The following is a 17,655-nucleotide window of genomic DNA, read 5'->3' as shown; positions in this document are numbered from 1 at the left end:
GGTTAATACCCGTGACTGTTTCCATCAGCCTCTCCCAGAGTGAATGTGGGGTGTGAGTTGAAATTCACCCTCACTCCTGAACATCAGAGCTTTTGTAAGTGTGGACCCTAGAACACCACCCGTATAGAGTCAGCTGACTCGATTCCCCTGCTCCCGTCACCAGCAACCGGAGGTGGGACGCACTGTAAATGCCCCTTGCCAAACTCTGTCCAGCACAGAATTCTTTGGGAAGTGCTGACTTAGTCAAACCCCCTCCGTGGACGAATGAGCCAGGGGACATGGGCCAGGTGACGCATGGCTCTTGGGGCAGAATCCACAGTTCTCCTGAGGGATGCTTGACTGCCCACCCAGCCTCCTTGTTTCTGGAACGTTCCAGGTGACTTCCATCTCACTGCTGTCCTTCTAACCACCACCCTAATCCTTGATTCATGGTGCCACCCCGCTTCTTCTGTCACAGACGTTCCTGGTCCGCCGGGAGAGCAGCTTGAAGCACCTGGTCCTCTGTGTCCACTTCCCTTCCCTGAAGGAGAGCTTGTCCGAGGTGCTCGAATACACCATCAAAGAAGAAAAATCGAGTAAGTAATCATCTTTCCGTTCTGGCCTCGGACCACACAGCAGCAGCAGCAGATGCCACACCCCCTAACCACAGACGCTCACACATCGGGCCGGAGGGGTTTAAAATTAGAAGAAGGGGAAAAGCTTTCAGTGCACTGAAGCTGTTTGGCCAAACTCATTTTAAACTCAGTGTATCACACAGAGTCACTGTGAGTTTCCGCTCGCCCATGTCACTGCTCGTTGGCTTTGCTTTCTCATGGCTGTTGTGACATGTCCTCCTGTTAGCTCAGCCTAGTGACAGGGAAGAAAAGGGGAGGGAAGGTCTGGGCCCCTGGATCCTAACGACAACTTAGCACACACTCAACCATGATCTTGGACAAGTCACGTAACCTCTCTGAGCCTTTTTTTGTCATCTGTCAAATGGACATAGTAGTCACTTTCTGCCTGTATCGCAGAGCCTTTGCGAGGGTCACATGGGCAGGCACTTTGAAAGACAGAACTCCTGTGCGTACAGGGCTCATGAGCAGGGTCACACCTCACGGGGGAAATGTTTTGGGGCCCCCAGTCAAGAGTGAGTTTGTACTGATACACAATGAAAGATTTGGGCTTCCCCCGCCTCTCATGGGCCATGCCAGGTATTAAGATCCAAAGAGCCTGTTCGAAGAATCTGAAGAATAGTCCAACTACCAGCTCAGGTCCCCTTATAAATTGATCCAGGGCATGTGAGAAGCTTTTTACGCTTGGTTAGCCACACAGTGATAACAGTTAAAGAAGATAAAATATTTATTAAGTATTATGTATTATAAGTATGTAATATAAGTATATTTATATAATTGCACATTACATGCTTATATAATTTATACTTACACAATTAAACGTTACATAAATATTTTTTAAATATTTGTTAAGTATTTTGGAGTGCTTGTTTCTTAAGAAACCCTTGTGCCTGACACTGGAAAAAAAGATGCAAACGTGAATAAGACAAAGTCTGGCCTCAAGGGCCTCCCAGTCTAATTGGAGGGTGGGGGACCTGGTGGGTGTGAGAAACACAGACATCAACACTTGCTATGCAGTGTGACAGGTGTGACTACAAAGGGATGCTGGGCCCAGGGGCACAGAGGATGCAGGTGTCGCCTGAACTCAGAGTCTGGAGGCTTTGCTAGAAATTAATGATGATGACTTATTCAAGGGTCTTAGGGCTTTCAAACCGCAAACACAACTAGGCAACACCCAGAGCGTTCTGACAGAGAAAGAAAAACTAAGAGTTCTTATAAATAAATAAATAAAAAAAAAAGCACATTCTTGAGAATGATCAGTCCCTGCATTCTGAGCCTTAGGATTGGTCTGGGACAGTTATTAGTCAGATGTCTGGCAGTCAGGGTACTGGATGTCAGGTGGTCTGGAAAATGGGTGCCAGGAAGCCTGATCACGTCCTATGGTCAGGAGAATGGATGTCAGGTGGTCTGGAGACATGAGTCCTTCAGGGGGTAATCAGGGTTATCTGGAGGTCCGATGTATGTACAGATGTATATCCAGGCATTGATGCAGGACTGGAAAGTTCAGACGTTGAGATTCCCAGGCTCGTTAGAACAAGAATGGAATCGCTTCCTCATGCCTCAGCCTACTTGGTTTTAGTAATTTAACAGATTGACTCTAGTGACTGGATTTTATTTCTTCATTTTATTCCTCATAGTCTGTTGTGGGAAGGATTCCAGGAGGGTGTTAAAGAGGAGGAAACACAGGCAGGGTCCCGAAGGATGAGAGTATTGGTTCAATTAAAAGCTGATTTTCTAGCTCAAGAGGTGGAGGAGAAAGTGAAAGCAGAGGTAGGTAGGTTCCTGCTCTTGCTGCCAGGGAGCCTTTCTGTAGAGACCCGAACTCAGGAAGAATGGATAAAACATAATTCACTCATTTGTGTATTTAACAGATAGTTATTAAGTGTCTATTCTGTGTCAGGTGCTGTTCTACCGCTGGGGACACAGCAGGGAACGAAACACAGTCCCTGACTCTCAGAGCTTACATTCATGTGAACAGAAGAGGCAGTAAACAAATAAACAATGTAGCGTGCCTGTCAGAGGGAGAGTCAGGCTATGGAGAACATGGAAACAGGAAGATTAGCCAGCTGCTGCAATAACCACAAAAAGCCTGCTGGCTTAAACCCAGAAGAGACTAGTTTCCCGCTCATGTGCAAGATCCCTGGTCAGTGGGGAAGGCTCATTCAGGCACCCTGGGCTGATGGAGGCTCTGCCACCTGCAGCTCGCAGCTTCCAGTGGCCGATTATTGACTTCCACACCAACAGGCTAGAAGGGGAAAGAACATGGAGGAAACTTGTGGGTGGGTCTTACCAAGGCCTGCAAGTGGGTGTGTCACAAGTGGGTGCTTATATTCCATTGGCTAATACTCAGTCCTATGACCACGCCCCACTGCAATGGAGACTGGGAAACATGGTCCAGGCATGTGTCCAGGCAGATGCAGAGGGCATGGATTTTGGTAAACTGCTGGGAGTCTGTAAGGGGATAGAGTGTGGGGGAGTGTTCATTTACATAGCGAACCTTAATAACCCTGTCCTGCAGCACCCAGCAGGGAAGAAAGTGAAAAGAGTGCTATAGTTTTGCCAGACCAAATATTTAACACCCTCCACTGACTGGAGAAGAGGTGAATTGTCTGGGGCTCCTACTGCTTTCCAGGAGCCTGGACCCTTTCTCAGACATTCTCAGCAGGTGCCTCTAGAGCCGGAAAAAAACCCTGAGTGCACTCTTGGGGCCCTGGGAGAGAGACCACCATCAGCCTATTTGATTGTGGACGTATGTAGTCCTGTCTCTTATTGAGAGTAACCAAGCTTCAGGAACTTGCCTGCCCAGACACAAGTGACCTACAACCCTTAGAAACCCAAGAGCCAACTGTGCTGTTAAATTTGAACACCAACATCAGAAAAATAGCTGACGGGGGGGGAGTAGTGACGTGCTGAGCACCTCACATGTCCGCCCGTGCTCTGGAAGCACAAGGAGGGAGTGTTGTTCAGAGCAAGCTGATCAGGAAGGATTCTTAGAGGAAAAGAGAATCAGGCTGGACCAGCAGAGCATCTGGAAGTTCTGCTTTTCCCCTTCACCCCTGTGCTCCGTTCCCACCTCCCCACCTCAGCCTCCAGGAGAACCACTTCTAGGCCTTTCCAACCCAGTTATACCCCCAGCTTCCCGGCCTTGTGGAACTGGGTCAGAAAGCACGCACCAAGCCTACCCGACGGAACCAGGACGCTGTGTCTGGTTACATGTCTCACTTCCGATTAGGAGCCCAAAGGACACACCAGGGCACTTGGGGGTGGAGGCAGCTTCCTTCCCCTGCTTGTGTCTTTCTCCCAGAACCATGTAATAGAATCTCATTTTCCATTTTAAACTTTTAAAAATACAGTGCTCAGCTTTGCTGGAAAAAAAGAAAAACATCAAAACCCAAACCCGAAATCCTTCATGTAATATAACGCTTCTTATCACAACTCGTGTCCATTCCCTGTAACGACACGGATGCCATCTATAAGTTTGTAGGCATTTTATTTTCCTCTATTATATTACCCCACTGCTCGCCAGACCTGAGGTCTGCCCCCGGGGCGAACCCAGACAATACCAAGAAAGCAGCAGGTGAAGTGGTTCTTTGCCACATTGATTTGCTGCACCTGCCTTTTTGCTCTGTCTTCCAGTTTGGTTCCTTCCTCCTTAGCGTAGTAATGGAGGACAGACTATAGAAGCCACACAGCCTATGCTGGAACCCCAGTGCTGCGTTTTCCTACCCGTGTGACCTTGAGCACCAGGCCCCTATACCATGGGGATGATAATGGTGCCTCCCTCATAGGCTGCTGGAAGGAGTTAGTGTGTCTAAAGTGCTTAGGACAGGGAGCACCTCTTTACTTGCTAGTTGGGCTGCTGCCTGATTCATGAATTGCTCAAAAAAGCCAATTAGATATTTAAATTTTAAGAAATAATAATAAAATGCTTAGGACAATACCCACAGCACAATAGAATATTAGAATAGTGTTTGTTTATTTGTTGTTGTTATTAATCCTCCTGCAAAATGAAGCCAAAAGGAGGAGTGGAATAAGCCTACACACACTTGGTTCCAAGGCTCTGGGTAAATCCCAGCCGAGCACACGGGGGCCTGCCTTGTAGTCCTTCATGGGAAGAGGGAGCCACCAACCTCCTGAGTCTTCCTGTGGCTGTGGTGGCTGCAGCGGGGGGCAGCCTGAGGAGGAAGTGGGCAAGGGAAAGGCCCAGGGCCTGGAACTGGGCCTTTGGTTGGGGTTCCCTATACAGAGCTGAGGCCAAGGAAGGAGACAAGGGGATACCCCAAAACCGGGCAGCCAGCCTCCCTGTGGCCCCGCTGTGTTTGCATTCAATGAGAAAGACTCACCTGGACCACCTCTATGCATCTGTGCGCTTGGGTTGTTCTCTGCTTCCTCGTTCAGAGTTTCTTTGCAAAACCCTGAACCAGTCAGCTCAGGCTAGTTATGCTGCAACAACAAACAACCCTAAACTACAGTGGCTTGCACACGGAGTACGTATGCACGAAAAGCATTGTGCATAAAGTAACGTGAGAGTATTTTTCACTCATGTTACATGTCAGCTGAGGCCCTTTATGAAAACATCTTCCCTCTGCAATCCGGGCTGAAAGAGCAACACCTATCGGGGAGGGAAGGAGAGACGTAGCAGAATCCCATGATGGCTCACAAAGGGTTTACGCAGAGGTGGCAGGTGTCATATCCTTTCATGTCTCATTGGCCAAAACGGGTCAGATGGCCAGGCAGACACCAGTAGGATGGGCAGTATTACCCTCCTGCCAGCGTATAACCAGCAGGGAGAAGTGGCAACTATTTTCAACAAGTATTGCCATCTGCCGTATCCTCAGTCCTCCGTGCTGCACTAAGGTGATAAGAAGGCTTTGCAGTGTCTGGGTCACCACTTCGCCTCTTCAGGGACCCTCAGAGGCCAGGCATGTGGGAGCGGGTAGAGGGGCAGAGAACCAGCAGAAGAGACATTGAAGTACGGGATACAAGGGACAAAGGAGCGGGACACAGGATGGATGGAGGCAAAGCCAGCTTCTGGGCTGTAGCCCCACCCCTTTATGGCTGACATTAACCACGTGGCCAGGGCACATTAGCTACTTTTTCATTAACCTGCACCCCTGAAGATGGTGACCATGACGTGTTTGCATGATGGCGTGTTTTTTGCTGGCTGCTACAAAAAAGAAACTCGGTTGGTCCCGTCTCTAGAACAGGAACCCGGAGACAGTGGCGGACGGTGTGGTCTGGCCCCAACAGGAAGTGACTGCTGGGCCCTCAGCCTGAGCCATTTGCCCCTAGTTTCCCGGGCAGCCCCGCCTCACCCCCGGCCTAGTCCCTGCTACCGAGGCTGACCCCTGGCTTTAGAAAGGCTGGTCTGTCGAGCTCAGATGGGATGTCTCTTGCCCTGAGCACTTCTTCCCCTGTCAGGCCTGCGGTTTTAGGCCCAGTCGTTAAAGCTGATAGATAGCCTTGTACTTGGGAGTGGAGCCCACCTCGTGAGCACATTTGCTGATTGGTGCTGATGGTGATCACCACTGGACTGGGGGGACCTTTCAAACCAAGGAAGGGGGAATTCTCGATGAGTCCTCCTAGGAGTAGAGATCTGTGTGTATAGGTGGGTCAGAGTGTCACCCTGAGTGCCTCTGAGGTCCATCCGGGAGATTTGCCTCAGTGCTCTTAGATTTGACCCTTTCACCAACTGACCCATCATCCTAGAGTGAGATTTACGCTGTATATGGACTAAAATGTGTTCAGTCCAGAGAAAGGTAAGGAACAATTATTATTAAAGTCAGGGTTGGTATGGAGAAGGCAAGCTCTTGATATTGTATCAGGGGGCAGTGTGTCATCATGGTGAGTTTGGCACTCTTGGCAATACGAACCTCTTCTGAGAGCGTGAGCTTTGGAAAGGCGGATATTCTCGGTCTTTATTCTGTCTCTGTTGCCTTGTGACATAACACAAGTTACTTAACTTCTCTGTGCTTCGGTTTCCTCATCTGCACACAGCTGTTGGCAGATTGATGGGTGAATACATGTAGAGACATGAGACAGTATTGCCTGGCATGTGGGAAGCACTCAACAGCATCGTAACTGTGATATTATGATTTGTAATAAGGAATACATATTTGGTTTTTGTTCTGTTCCTGGCACAGAGTTCCCCAAACCGTTGGAATTTCTTAAGAGATAAAAGCGATAAAGGTGTCTTGATATTCGTAACAAGCCCCTTTCAACCACACCTGAGTTTATGTTAATGGCACCTAAGGATGGGGACCGGTTGCCCAGGGCACGGCACCAACCATGTGAATAGAGGGCTGGAACTTTCAGTCTCACCCCCACTGACTGGGAGGGGAGAAGGCCTGGAGGTTGAACCAATTGCCAATGGCCAGTGACTTAGTCAATCGCCTGTGTAATGAAGCCTCCATAAAAACCCAAAAGGACGTGGCTTGGAGGACTTCCAGGTTGGTGAACATGTGGAGATGCCGGGAGAATGGCACTCAGAGATCAGGCATGGAAGCTCTGTGCTCCTCCCCTGTACCTTGCCCTCTGCATCTCTTCCATCTGGCAGTTTCTGAGTTATATCACTTTATAATAAACTGGTGACCCAGTAAGTAAGAAGTTTCCCTAATTCTGTGAGCCCCTCTAGCAAATTAACTGAACCCAAGAAGGAGGTTGTTGGAACCTCCCGGTTGCAATGGCTTGGTCACGAGCACAAGAGCCAACCTGGACTTACAATTGGCTTCTGAAGGGGCAGGGGTTAGGGGGGTAGTCTTGTAGGATTGAGCCCTTAACCTGCAAGGTCTGACACCATCTCTCTATTGATAATGTCAAAATTGAGTTGAATTGTAGAACCCCCTGAGCTGGTGTCAGAGAATTGCTTTTGGTGTGGGGAAAAAAACACACTGAAACTGATGTCAGAATTAGGTAACTCTCTAACATTGTAGTGTTGTCTCCTGGATGAAATGGAAAAGCTATCACAGTACCTGAGTGTAGTAAGTACTTAATAAATACCAGCAGTTATAATTAGCTATGGGGTTTGAGTAACATGCAACTTACACCTCAAAACCATCATTTCCTGCAATGCCTTGCTCCTGAGAACTCCTATTAGAAGCTGATTTCTTATCTCACTTGGGTATTACCCCTGGAGGTTTTGGATAAAAACTTACCACAGTTTGTTTCCATTTTCAGCAATTCCATTTTCAGCCTCCAACATTGGAATTGGCCTAGGGGGAAAAAATGCATCGACTATCGATATACATTGGATGATTTAACCCTAAGAACTTTATTATGATCAAACTTTGGTGAATTTCTTCCTGTTTTTTCATTGATTTTAAATCATAGTAGTCCATATAGCTTTTAGCCTTACTTTGTTCACTTAAATATTTAGTATGAGTTTTCCCCATGTTATTAAACATTTTAAAGTCCTCGCAACCAATTAAATATAGGGATGCCTTGTTTTATTGTGCTTCACTTTATTGAACTTCGCAGATAATGCATTTTTTTACAAATTGGAGGTTTGTGGCAGCCTTGCGTTGAGCAAGTCTATTGGCGACATAATTCCAACAGGCTCAGATGACGGTTAGCATATTTCAGCAATAAAGTATTTTTTAATAAAGTATTTTTTAATTAAAGTATATACATTACTTTTAGAGATATAATACTATTGCATACTCAACAGACTACACAATAGTGCAAACATAACTTTTATAGGCACTGAGAAACCAAACCATTAGTGTGACTCGCTCTATTGCAATAGTCACTTTATTGCGGTGACCTGGAACCAAACCGGTAATATCTCCAAGGTCTGCCTATAGGTGCTGAATGGATTCATTCAAAGAAGACACGTGTGATGGGCTCTGTAAGACATGGCGCCTGACATTGGATCAGTGGGGGAGACAGACATACATACTTGTCCAAAACTGCAAGCCAAACTGTTGTAAGTGCAAGGATGTAAGTGTGCACTTGGGGCATTAAAACTGATTACTTTTGACTTGGAGATCAACCCTGGGCCTTGGAGGATGGGAAGTCATTGTGAGAAAGAGAAAATGGGGACAAGACCTGTTTAGCTGAAACCATAGCTTGCCTTGGGCTCAGAAGCGGGAAAGAAAATCAGGCAAGGGTGGGTCAACGCCGTGCTGGGGTTGAGGTGATTGGAAGTAGAATCAAAGATGAGGCTGGGAAGGTGGGATTTGGCCAGATCACCAAGGGCCCTGACAACAAGCCCAGGATGTTAGGGATTCAGTATGTAGGTCATGAGAAGGCATGAAGAGATTGTGAGCAGGAAGTGCCCCGATACATTGGTGCTTTAGAAGAGAGCTCGGCTGTGTCGGTGACGGGTGGGGCAGCTGACTGTGCCAGAACAGGACAGAGGAAGAGGGGGGAGAGTTTGAGAGACCTGCCAAAAGTAAAGCCTTGATGGCTGCCCAGGAACTGGGACTAGGGAGCCATGAGGCCAAGAAGTGGGGCAGGGCCCTGGAGCGGCCACTGCCCATGGCGTGGGAAGCCCTGTCCGTGGGTGAGGGCCTGGGAGAAGGCGGAGCATGGCGTTGCCTGTCTGGAAGCGAGAACACAGCAACTGCCAGGAGCGCGTTTTGCCCTGAGGAAGTGGGACACAGGAGGAGGTTTTGACAGAGATGGGAGAAAGATCCAGAACACAGAGGCACGAGAAAGGGGAAGAGGAGGGAAACGGGTTTGTGGAGGTGGCGGGTGTCATGCCAGCACCAGGCTGAGTGGGTGGCCTCAGCCTGTGCCTACAGTAGCTGCCACCTTCAGGGGCTTTGCAACTTCAGAAAATACGTCTAAGGGAAAATAGTCCAACTCAGCTGTTTCGGGGATCCAGGGGCCTCACACAGCCACCCCTCTTTTGGAGGTGACTACAGAGGTGTCTGTCAGCGGTCAGGGTCCAGGCCCCAGTGACGCCTGGGCATCCCGATGTCCCAGGAGAGCACTGGGTGTGGCTTATCCTAGCCCATCGTTTGCATGTGGGACTCCCACCTTCCTTTTGAGATGTTTCTGCCTCCCTCTGCTGGCCTCCAGGAAAACCTGCTCTCTGGAAATTCCCTAGCCGATAAACAATTATACTCACGTGTAAAAGACTGGCACCACCATACAGTGGTGCTCGGAACCATGAGGGTGTGTGTTGCAATAGGAATGGAAGCTACAGTACTCATGTTACACTGGTGGAATGTTAGGCATCAGTCAGAAAAGAGTGGGAGTTAGTTTTTCCTGGCTGTGCTGAAATAGCAGAGGTGGGGGCACCTGGTCTATTTAAGGCTCCTCCCGACTCCTCCCTGTGCCCACTGCCCACCCAGGCCCCCCAACTTCCTGACAGGCTTCTTCGGTGGACAGTGAAGTACCGCGACGCATCTCTTGCCTGTTGGGACAGTTTCCCCCAGGTTGCTGCAGTGTGGAGGACCCCTCCCCCAGAAGAAGAATAACCCCTACACCTCCGTCTGGAACTGCCTTACTCCCTTTCTCTCCCCACCTTTGCACCCACCACATTCATTCCTCCTCTGTGCCTGTGCTTGGGTGTCTCCCCACTTCTCAGCCTATCAGGTCGCATCCTTTGTTGTCTGTTTCATATTTTCACATCTCCTTTCCGATCTGGCTGGAAGCTTCCAAGAGTAGAGTGTGAGTCTGATGTCACATCTGTGGTCCCCATAGCCTAGCAGAGGGCAGGGCAGGTAGCAAGTGTTCAGCGAACACTGTAGCACTGGTCAGCTGGCTAATAACACCTCGCACGTGAGCAGCGAGACAGCCTGGTCTGGAAGGACTGAGGGGTTGGGCTTTGGAACACAAGGAGCCCAGTCCAAATCTCACCCCTTTCTGTTCACCAGCTGTGAGGTCTTGGTGATGGTGCTCAGTCCTCGACGTCACTAGGCCTTGGTTTTCTCAACTGTGAAATGGGCTCATAATCATAATGATTAACTGAAACTATATACAGTAGCTGCTCATAAAAATATCATGGCCTCTCCCCCTTCCCTGACTGCCCACCTTCCCCCTGGGCCTGCATCTGAGAAAACCTGGATCTGTATTTGGTTCTGCTGCTTAAATGGCTCTGTGAACTAAATTAAAGCAAGTCGTTTGACCCCTGGGCCTCACTCTCATCCACCACAAATGGGGCTAATGAGGCCTCTAAGGAAATTGCTATGAGGAACAGATAAGAAGAGAACACATGCGAACATACCTAAAACCTGGCAGAAATGCAGGGGAGTCGCATACTGCCACTTGCTTGTATGATTCAGGCATGAATGTAGCAAGCATTTATTGAGCCCTGGGTCCTGAGAAGACCAGATGCTATTTTAGAAGGCTCACTTGGGTCGCTGAGTGGAGTGGAGCAAAAGTGAAAGAAACAAGGCCAAGTGCTCTTGCAGGTGCTTTGCCGCTCCCACACGTCCCTGTGTGGAGGCTCGGCTTACTCTGGGAGGGTTACCCCCCATTCAGGACTTGTAAGGAGATGTTTCTAGAGGACTCAGCTTTGGGGGTTTTTCCCCAATGGGGAAGCTGATTGTTACCTCTGAGCGCCTCTAGAGCACCTCCCAGATTTATTTTGCTCTGGGAGTTTCCAAGCAACTTCCCCACTTGGAAGAGAGCAGCAGCAGCATTAGGGCCGGTGTGAGCGTGTGCAAAGCCGAGGGTGAGTACCAGAGGATTGGATTCCAGTCTGGCTCCCCCAGTGACTTGCTCTGTGACCGTAAGCAAGTCACTCAATGTCTCTGGGCCTCTTGGGAGAAGGGGCCTCTGACCTCACCTGGCAAGAAACGGACACAAAAATGCCTTGGGAGGATAAAGGCCCCCACGGGGAATAGGCCTATCCCTCGTTTGCCTGGCCCCGGACATCCCAAGTATGCATCTGGGTTATAAAGCCACACCATAGCCAAGGAAAATACAGGTTACTCCGTGTCCAGGCAGTCCCGCTGGCTTCCTGGGCAGTCACATTATTATGCCTGTTCCAACTTCTCCTTTCTGCTTAAACTACTACTTAAGGGAGAAGTCAGAGGTGAGACATTCTGGAAAGTCCTGTAGAAATGGCCTGGTGTCTTTGTGGCTCTGTGTGCCCATCTCCCCCCATCTGTCGAGAATCAATGACTCGTCTGTGCTGTTTTGATCGGCAGCCCTGATCCTGTTACCTGTGCTCCGTTGTGCGTACAGCTGCCTCGGCCTGGGTGTTCACGGTGGAAACTTTTAGGGAACTTGTCCCAGCGAAACTTCCCTTGCTGGGATGTTCCTTTAACGTAGTCATTGTTCCCAGTCCAAGGCTGCCCTGGGCAGCCGCCAGGGGAGACCCAGTTCCCCAATAACTAGGCCCTACCCATGAAATCTCATCTCACCTTCGGCCCCCAGTTAATGGGACTCGCTGTGAGCCAGCGGGTGGGTTTTCACAGAGAGCCATTCCTCTTCTCCTCGCCACTGCCCTCGGACGCAGGTGCTAGGACCCCCGTTTTGCAGCTGAGGAAATTGTGCCCAAGGATGGAACTGGATTGAACCCAGGTTGCCGACTCCCCTTTCAAAACTTCTTGCCCTGGGCCAAGTGGTTTCTCGGCTGGTCTCCCGTGGTCCCCACACAGATGTAGCTCTCCAAGTCGGGAGGTGGGGGACGCCAGAGAGGGAGGTAGGGCAGACAGTCATCGAGTACACATAAGAACTTTGGAATTAGCCTCAGAGTCTGAGGCCTAAGCTAAGATGATACCCAAGTGCTTTGTGTTCATTGCAAGCAACCAGAGCTGGGCACAAAGGGACTACATGGCATCAACAAGGACAGCCATGGTGAGGAGGGGTCCATTGAGTCCGTGGGGCCCCCTGCGTCCCAGGACTCAATGGTTCTGCCTGTTCATGGCCGTCTGGCAGTGGACTTGTCTCTGAACTGCAGTCTTGGTGGCGTGCTGGAGCCGGCTCGTGCCAGCCTGTGAGCGAGTTTATTGTACCCACGTCTCTCCCAGTCAGCACTGTGGGAGTATTTACATTATGGAAATTGGCAAGCGCTGTACAGTCAGGGCTTTCTTTCCCTGGAGAGCCCGTTGTTAGCATGCGCCAGCACACCACTGCTGTCTCCTCATCTATAAAGTGGGGACAGTATGCCCACCTTGTAGAACCACTGGGAGGCGATGTATATGTGAGCACTTGGCAAGCTGAAGCATGATCTGTATGTATGTAGCTATGACATATATATTTATATGTAATTAATTGTTAGAATTTTTACATGAAAATCTATCTTTAGAAAAAAAAGGGGAGGGGGCTATATTTTTGCAGTAACAGGAAATAAATTAGAATTGGGGAGTGGTGCGACAGGTGTGTAGCATAGATTCCCAGAGAAATCTGATGGATTGTGTGAGACCGTAAGGTGATCATGGGATGAGGTTTGCAATCCTGTGGCACCTTCTCGTGGAAGCCTAAGAGGCTCCTTCTTACTGGCTTCAGGGTCCCGAGGACCAAAGCCCTGCCAGTCATTGAGAGGGTGCGGTTCAGCATTTTCCAGGATTTTCTTTGAGAAAAGTCAGTGGCAGTGGCTGTAGCAGAAAGAGCCAACAGACGGCAGACCTGGATTTGAAGGCTGTGTCTCACTATACCTGGCTGAACTGGGACAAGTGCCTGAGACTTTTCGAGCTCAGTTTCCTCATCTGTAACATAAGGGTTTGGGGGACCCGTGGAGAGGGGCCATGGGGGTCTTGGCACATGTAAACTGTGTGTTGGATCTGTGTTGGTTCTGCTGTCTCCCCTGGTCTCCCTCAGAACTCGGATGCACAGCACTGTCTCAGGGTTCCAGGTGGATCCCTAGGTTGCAGAGTGTGGCTCAGGGGTTGGCACAAGAAGCTCCCTCTATGCAGCCCAACCTAGAATGTTCTCCATGTACCTCTTCCTCTTTTGAGTTAAGACTCAAAATATTTATTGAGAACTTGCGGTGCCCAGGTCTTAGCTGGGTGCAGTGAGAACCTAAGGAAGTAGGTTACTAATCGCCATCATTTGTTGAGCACTTTATATGAATTAACTCACTTGCTCTGTATATCAGCCCTGGAATATAAGCACTGTCATGTGACAGAATAAAGATGGCTGTGCTTTCTTTGACATTCTTCCCACCCATCAGGAAGTCAAGACTGTGGTCCCTCCCCTTGAATTTGGGCTGTCCTGGGATCGTTTTGGCCAATAGAATAAGGCAGAAGTGACACGATGCCAGGGCCATGTGTGCCTTTTTTTATTATTATTATTTTATTGGGGACAGCCATGGTCATTGGTTACACATTGCTTTCATGCTACAGTGGCATAGTTGACTCTTTAAGGAGGGTGCAGCTCACAGTGGCCCATGCGAGGATCGAACTGGCAACCTTGGTATTATCAGCACCATGCTCTAACCAACTGAGCGAACCAGTCACCCCCGTGTGTACCTTTTAAAGAGAACTGGCAGCTTCTGCTTGGACTCTGGGAGGCCTATAAGAAGTCCAGTGACTCTGAGACCACCTGGAGAAGCCCCAGAGGGCCCAGTGGAGACTAGCCTTCCAGCCGTTCCTGCCAAGGCACCGGGCATGGGTGAAGGCTTCTGGGCCCTCTGGACCAGTGCAGTCCTCAGCTGACTACAGCCAAGTGACCTAGTCAGTACCATGACGAGCAGAAGAATCTCCCAGCTGAGCCCTGCAGGATTTCTGAAACCTGGCACTCTTGACATTTGGAACTGGATCATTCTTTGTTGCCCTGTGCACTGTAGGGTATTTAGCAGCCTCCCTGGCCTCTGCCCACTAGATGTCAGTAGTTTCACCACCCCCACCCAGATGTGACAACCTAAAATGTCTCTACACACTGTCAGATGTGCCCTGGGGGGCAAATTTGTTCCTGGTTGAGAACACGGCTTAGGGCTCTGCCATCCGGGGTGGCAGCCACAAGCCACACGCGGCTGTTGAACACCTGAGATGTGGCGAGTCTGAATTGAGATGTGCTGTCAGTGTCATATACACACCCGATTTTGAACACTTAGTATGAAAAAAAAAGAATGTAGAGCGTCTCATTAGTAAGTTTTTTTATATTAGTGGTTCGTTGAACTGATATGTCAGATCTATTGGGTTAAATAGAATATATTATTAAGATTGATTTCGCCTGTTTCTGTTTACTCTTTCTAAGGTGACTATGAAAAAATTTTAAATTGCACATGTGGCTCTCATGATATTTCTACTGGGCAGCAGGGTCTAGAGAACCAGCAGCCCAGATGACAGAGCCAAGCGCGCTTAAGGTCACATCCTGGCGTCATTACTGCCCAGCTCTGTGACCTTTGGTAAGCCACTTAACCTCTCTGGTTCTCACAGCTCGTAAGTGGCGGTCACTTTCTTCTAGACCTCAGAGAAAAGTTCTCAAACTCTGGAGTGGGACAAACTTTGTAAGATCCTGAAGTTGAAGCTGGATTGTTTCTGGGTTATTTCCTGATGGGTCCTTCTGTGGCACTCAGGGCTGCTCTCACTATTGGGTGGCGCTGTGGACCACCTCCTATTCCTGTTTCTGCTCCCCAAGAAAGCAAAGTGTTCCTTCATGATGGGAACAGTCAAAGACACCTCATCCCTGCAGAGTGAGCAGAGGGACAGGAGGATTGCTTTCCCAGACTAGCAATGTGTTACCTGTGGGTAATTCAGTCTCCCCGCGGGGATGAGGATAAGGGTGGCCTGCCTCTGCTCAGCACCTTTTCCTCCATCCTTCCCCTGTTCCTTCTCCCCAACACACCCCAGTCTGCTTAGGCTTTATTTAGTCTTCCCTGACATTTGGCAATCACACATCTGTCTAATGTCTCCCCTTCTGTTTTGGCATCTGAACCTATAAATAGTTCCCAGACAAAGTCCCATCTGCATTTGACAGGTTGTTCTGTCTTCCTTTTCCAAAACTTAAATCCTCATCTACACATTGCTAAATATGGAAGCGCACTGTCCAAGAAAAAAGAAATCTTTTATTATAGCTTGAGCAGTGCGGTAGCAGCTGCTGTAGGTGTGACTGCCAACACGGGGTTTAGAGACAATGCCTGCAGCAGCAGCAAACCCTGTTAAGCATACGGTACCACCCAGGCAAGGTCCTGGGTCTGGGATGGTAAACAGAGGGAAGGCCTGGCCCCTGCTTCCTGGAGCTCCATTCTGGGTCAGAGTCACATCAGAGTTCACATATGTGAACACATCAGGATGTGGTATCATCATGCTGTGAAGTGGGGTGTGCCCAGTGCCAGGGCCAGAGGGAGGGGGCCAGTAGTTCTGCCCAGGAAGGCTTCTTCGAGGGTAATGTGGGGCCTGCCCAGGGATGGGGGAAATGTGTGGCTGATGGAAAGCATCTCTACCAGCTAACAAGTGAAGCAGGGACATGACAAACACCCTCCCTGCACCCCACACTAGCTGTCCGGAAAAAAAGGTGCCGGGTAGACCAGGCTCCTGGGCCATGGCTGTGGCCCTTGGGCCAGTGACTTACCCTCTCTGAGCCTTGGTGTCCTTGCCTATAAAATGTGGATAATGGAGTGGTCATGATGCTTGGAAATATAGAGGCTGATACACAGTAGGCACTTAATAAATGGTTGATGATATCATTACTATTAATATTGTTATTAAAACCTTGNCAAGGCGCTGTGTGGAGGTGCCTGCCCCAGGAGTGGGTGGGGAAGCCACTCTCGGGAAGTGGGAGGCCAGGAGGCACCCAGGGAAATACCAGAGCTCCTACCCTAGGCGACAGGAGGATGAACACACTGGATGGTTTTTGGAGCACTTACTACACACCAGGCACTCTGCTGAGCCCCTTACAAGGTTCGTGGGGGTGGTCCTCAGCATACCACGGGGTCAGGAGTCAGTCGCCACGTGAAGGGGGTGCACTTCACCAAAATGAGGAAGGGAGGAGCCCCTTAGGCCTGCCTTCTCTAGGAGGTGTCTAGACACCACGTCACTAAGCTGCCACTGTCCTCCTGGCAGGAGAAGGGGGTGGTAGATTGGTCCTTTTCGCCCTTGAAGAAAGTTGTTATCACTTTCTGGAGCTGCCTCCTCAGCCAGGTGCCACCATCTTGCCTTTGGATGGTCCTGATGAGTGGGGCAGAGGGAAGGAGGCCCCCTCCACTGCTCTGAGGCCCCGAGAAGTGCCCGTAACCCTTGCTCCTAGGAGGAGGAAATGCACGAAGCTCCCACTAGGTGCAGGTTGGTGCTTTGCGTTTTCTATACCCCCACTCATTTAATTCTCAAAACAACCCCATAGGAGAGAATCGAGTCCCCTCTACCAGACCAGGAGGTGGAAATGACACCATGACAGGAATGGCAGAGCTAAGCTTTTAGCCAGGTGTGTGGATTCTAAAGTTCAGGCTGGTTTTCTCTGTCTCTCTCCTTCTCTCTCAAAAAAAAAAAAATTACCAAAATCAATTCACACTCTTCCCTCTACAGTGATTGATTTTCAAAACCACTAAAGTCACCCAGGATCTGTGAGGAGATGGAGCTGGGGGTCCCATGGGCATCAAGGAGGTTCAGACATTGCTCTCCTAGGCCTGGCCTTCCATCTTGGAAGCACTCCCCATNGTGTAGAAGGAACTTCCTGTAGGGGCAGCAGGAAGGGCTGATACCCTCTGTGGGAAAGAGCTCGTGATTGCTGAGCAGCTGCTGGGTGGAGTGGATGTCTGGTAACCAGCCTCAGAACTGCTCTATTTATTCCGAGCTGGTTGCAGGTCAACAGACATGTAAAACTACATTTTGGTGCCAGAAGCCACAGGGTGTTGACAAGGGCTGGCTAGAGGCTGGGCAGGATGTCTTGAGATCCAGGGCTGCAGGCCCACTTCTTCCTGCTTCAAAGAGACCATCCTTCCTGCCTCTGGTGAAAACCAGTCAACCCACAACACTGCTCCCACCTACCTACCAGGACCCTCCTGGGCCCGGATGGGCAGAAAAGGTGGTGCTGATAGTAACAGTTGCTCATAGCTACTGCCTATTGATACCTGTCCAGGTATTCAGCACTAATTGTTCTTATAACCATTATCTTTTTAAATCTTGCAAACAATTTCATGAGGTAAGCGATCTTATTCCCATTTTATAGATAAGACAGAGAAGTAACTTGCTCATTGCACAGCTAGTAA

The 17,655-nt window shown here is 49.5% G+C and overlaps 1 protein-coding gene across 1 annotated transcript in view; it reads left to right on the top strand.

Moving 5' to 3' along the window:
- The window catches only part of RIN3 (Ras and Rab interactor 3), a 131,882-nt gene that overhangs the window by 57,814 nt on the left and 56,413 nt on the right, over positions 1-17,655 (top strand). Inside the window, exon 3 of the mRNA XM_019632925.1 lies at positions 458-575. Coding sequence (XP_019488470.1) covers positions 458-575 — 118 coding nt within the window. The remainder of the gene's footprint in view (positions 1-457; positions 576-17,655) is intronic.

This window comes from Hipposideros armiger, unplaced genomic scaffold (assembly GCF_001890085.2).
Source record: "Hipposideros armiger isolate ML-2016 unplaced genomic scaffold, ASM189008v1 scaffold_1195, whole genome shotgun sequence".
In the NCBI taxonomy this organism is placed as follows: domain Eukaryota; kingdom Metazoa; phylum Chordata; class Mammalia; order Chiroptera; family Hipposideridae; genus Hipposideros; species Hipposideros armiger.
Note: the sequence above shows the minus strand (reverse complement) of the source record. Positions and strands in the feature narration are given on the sequence as shown.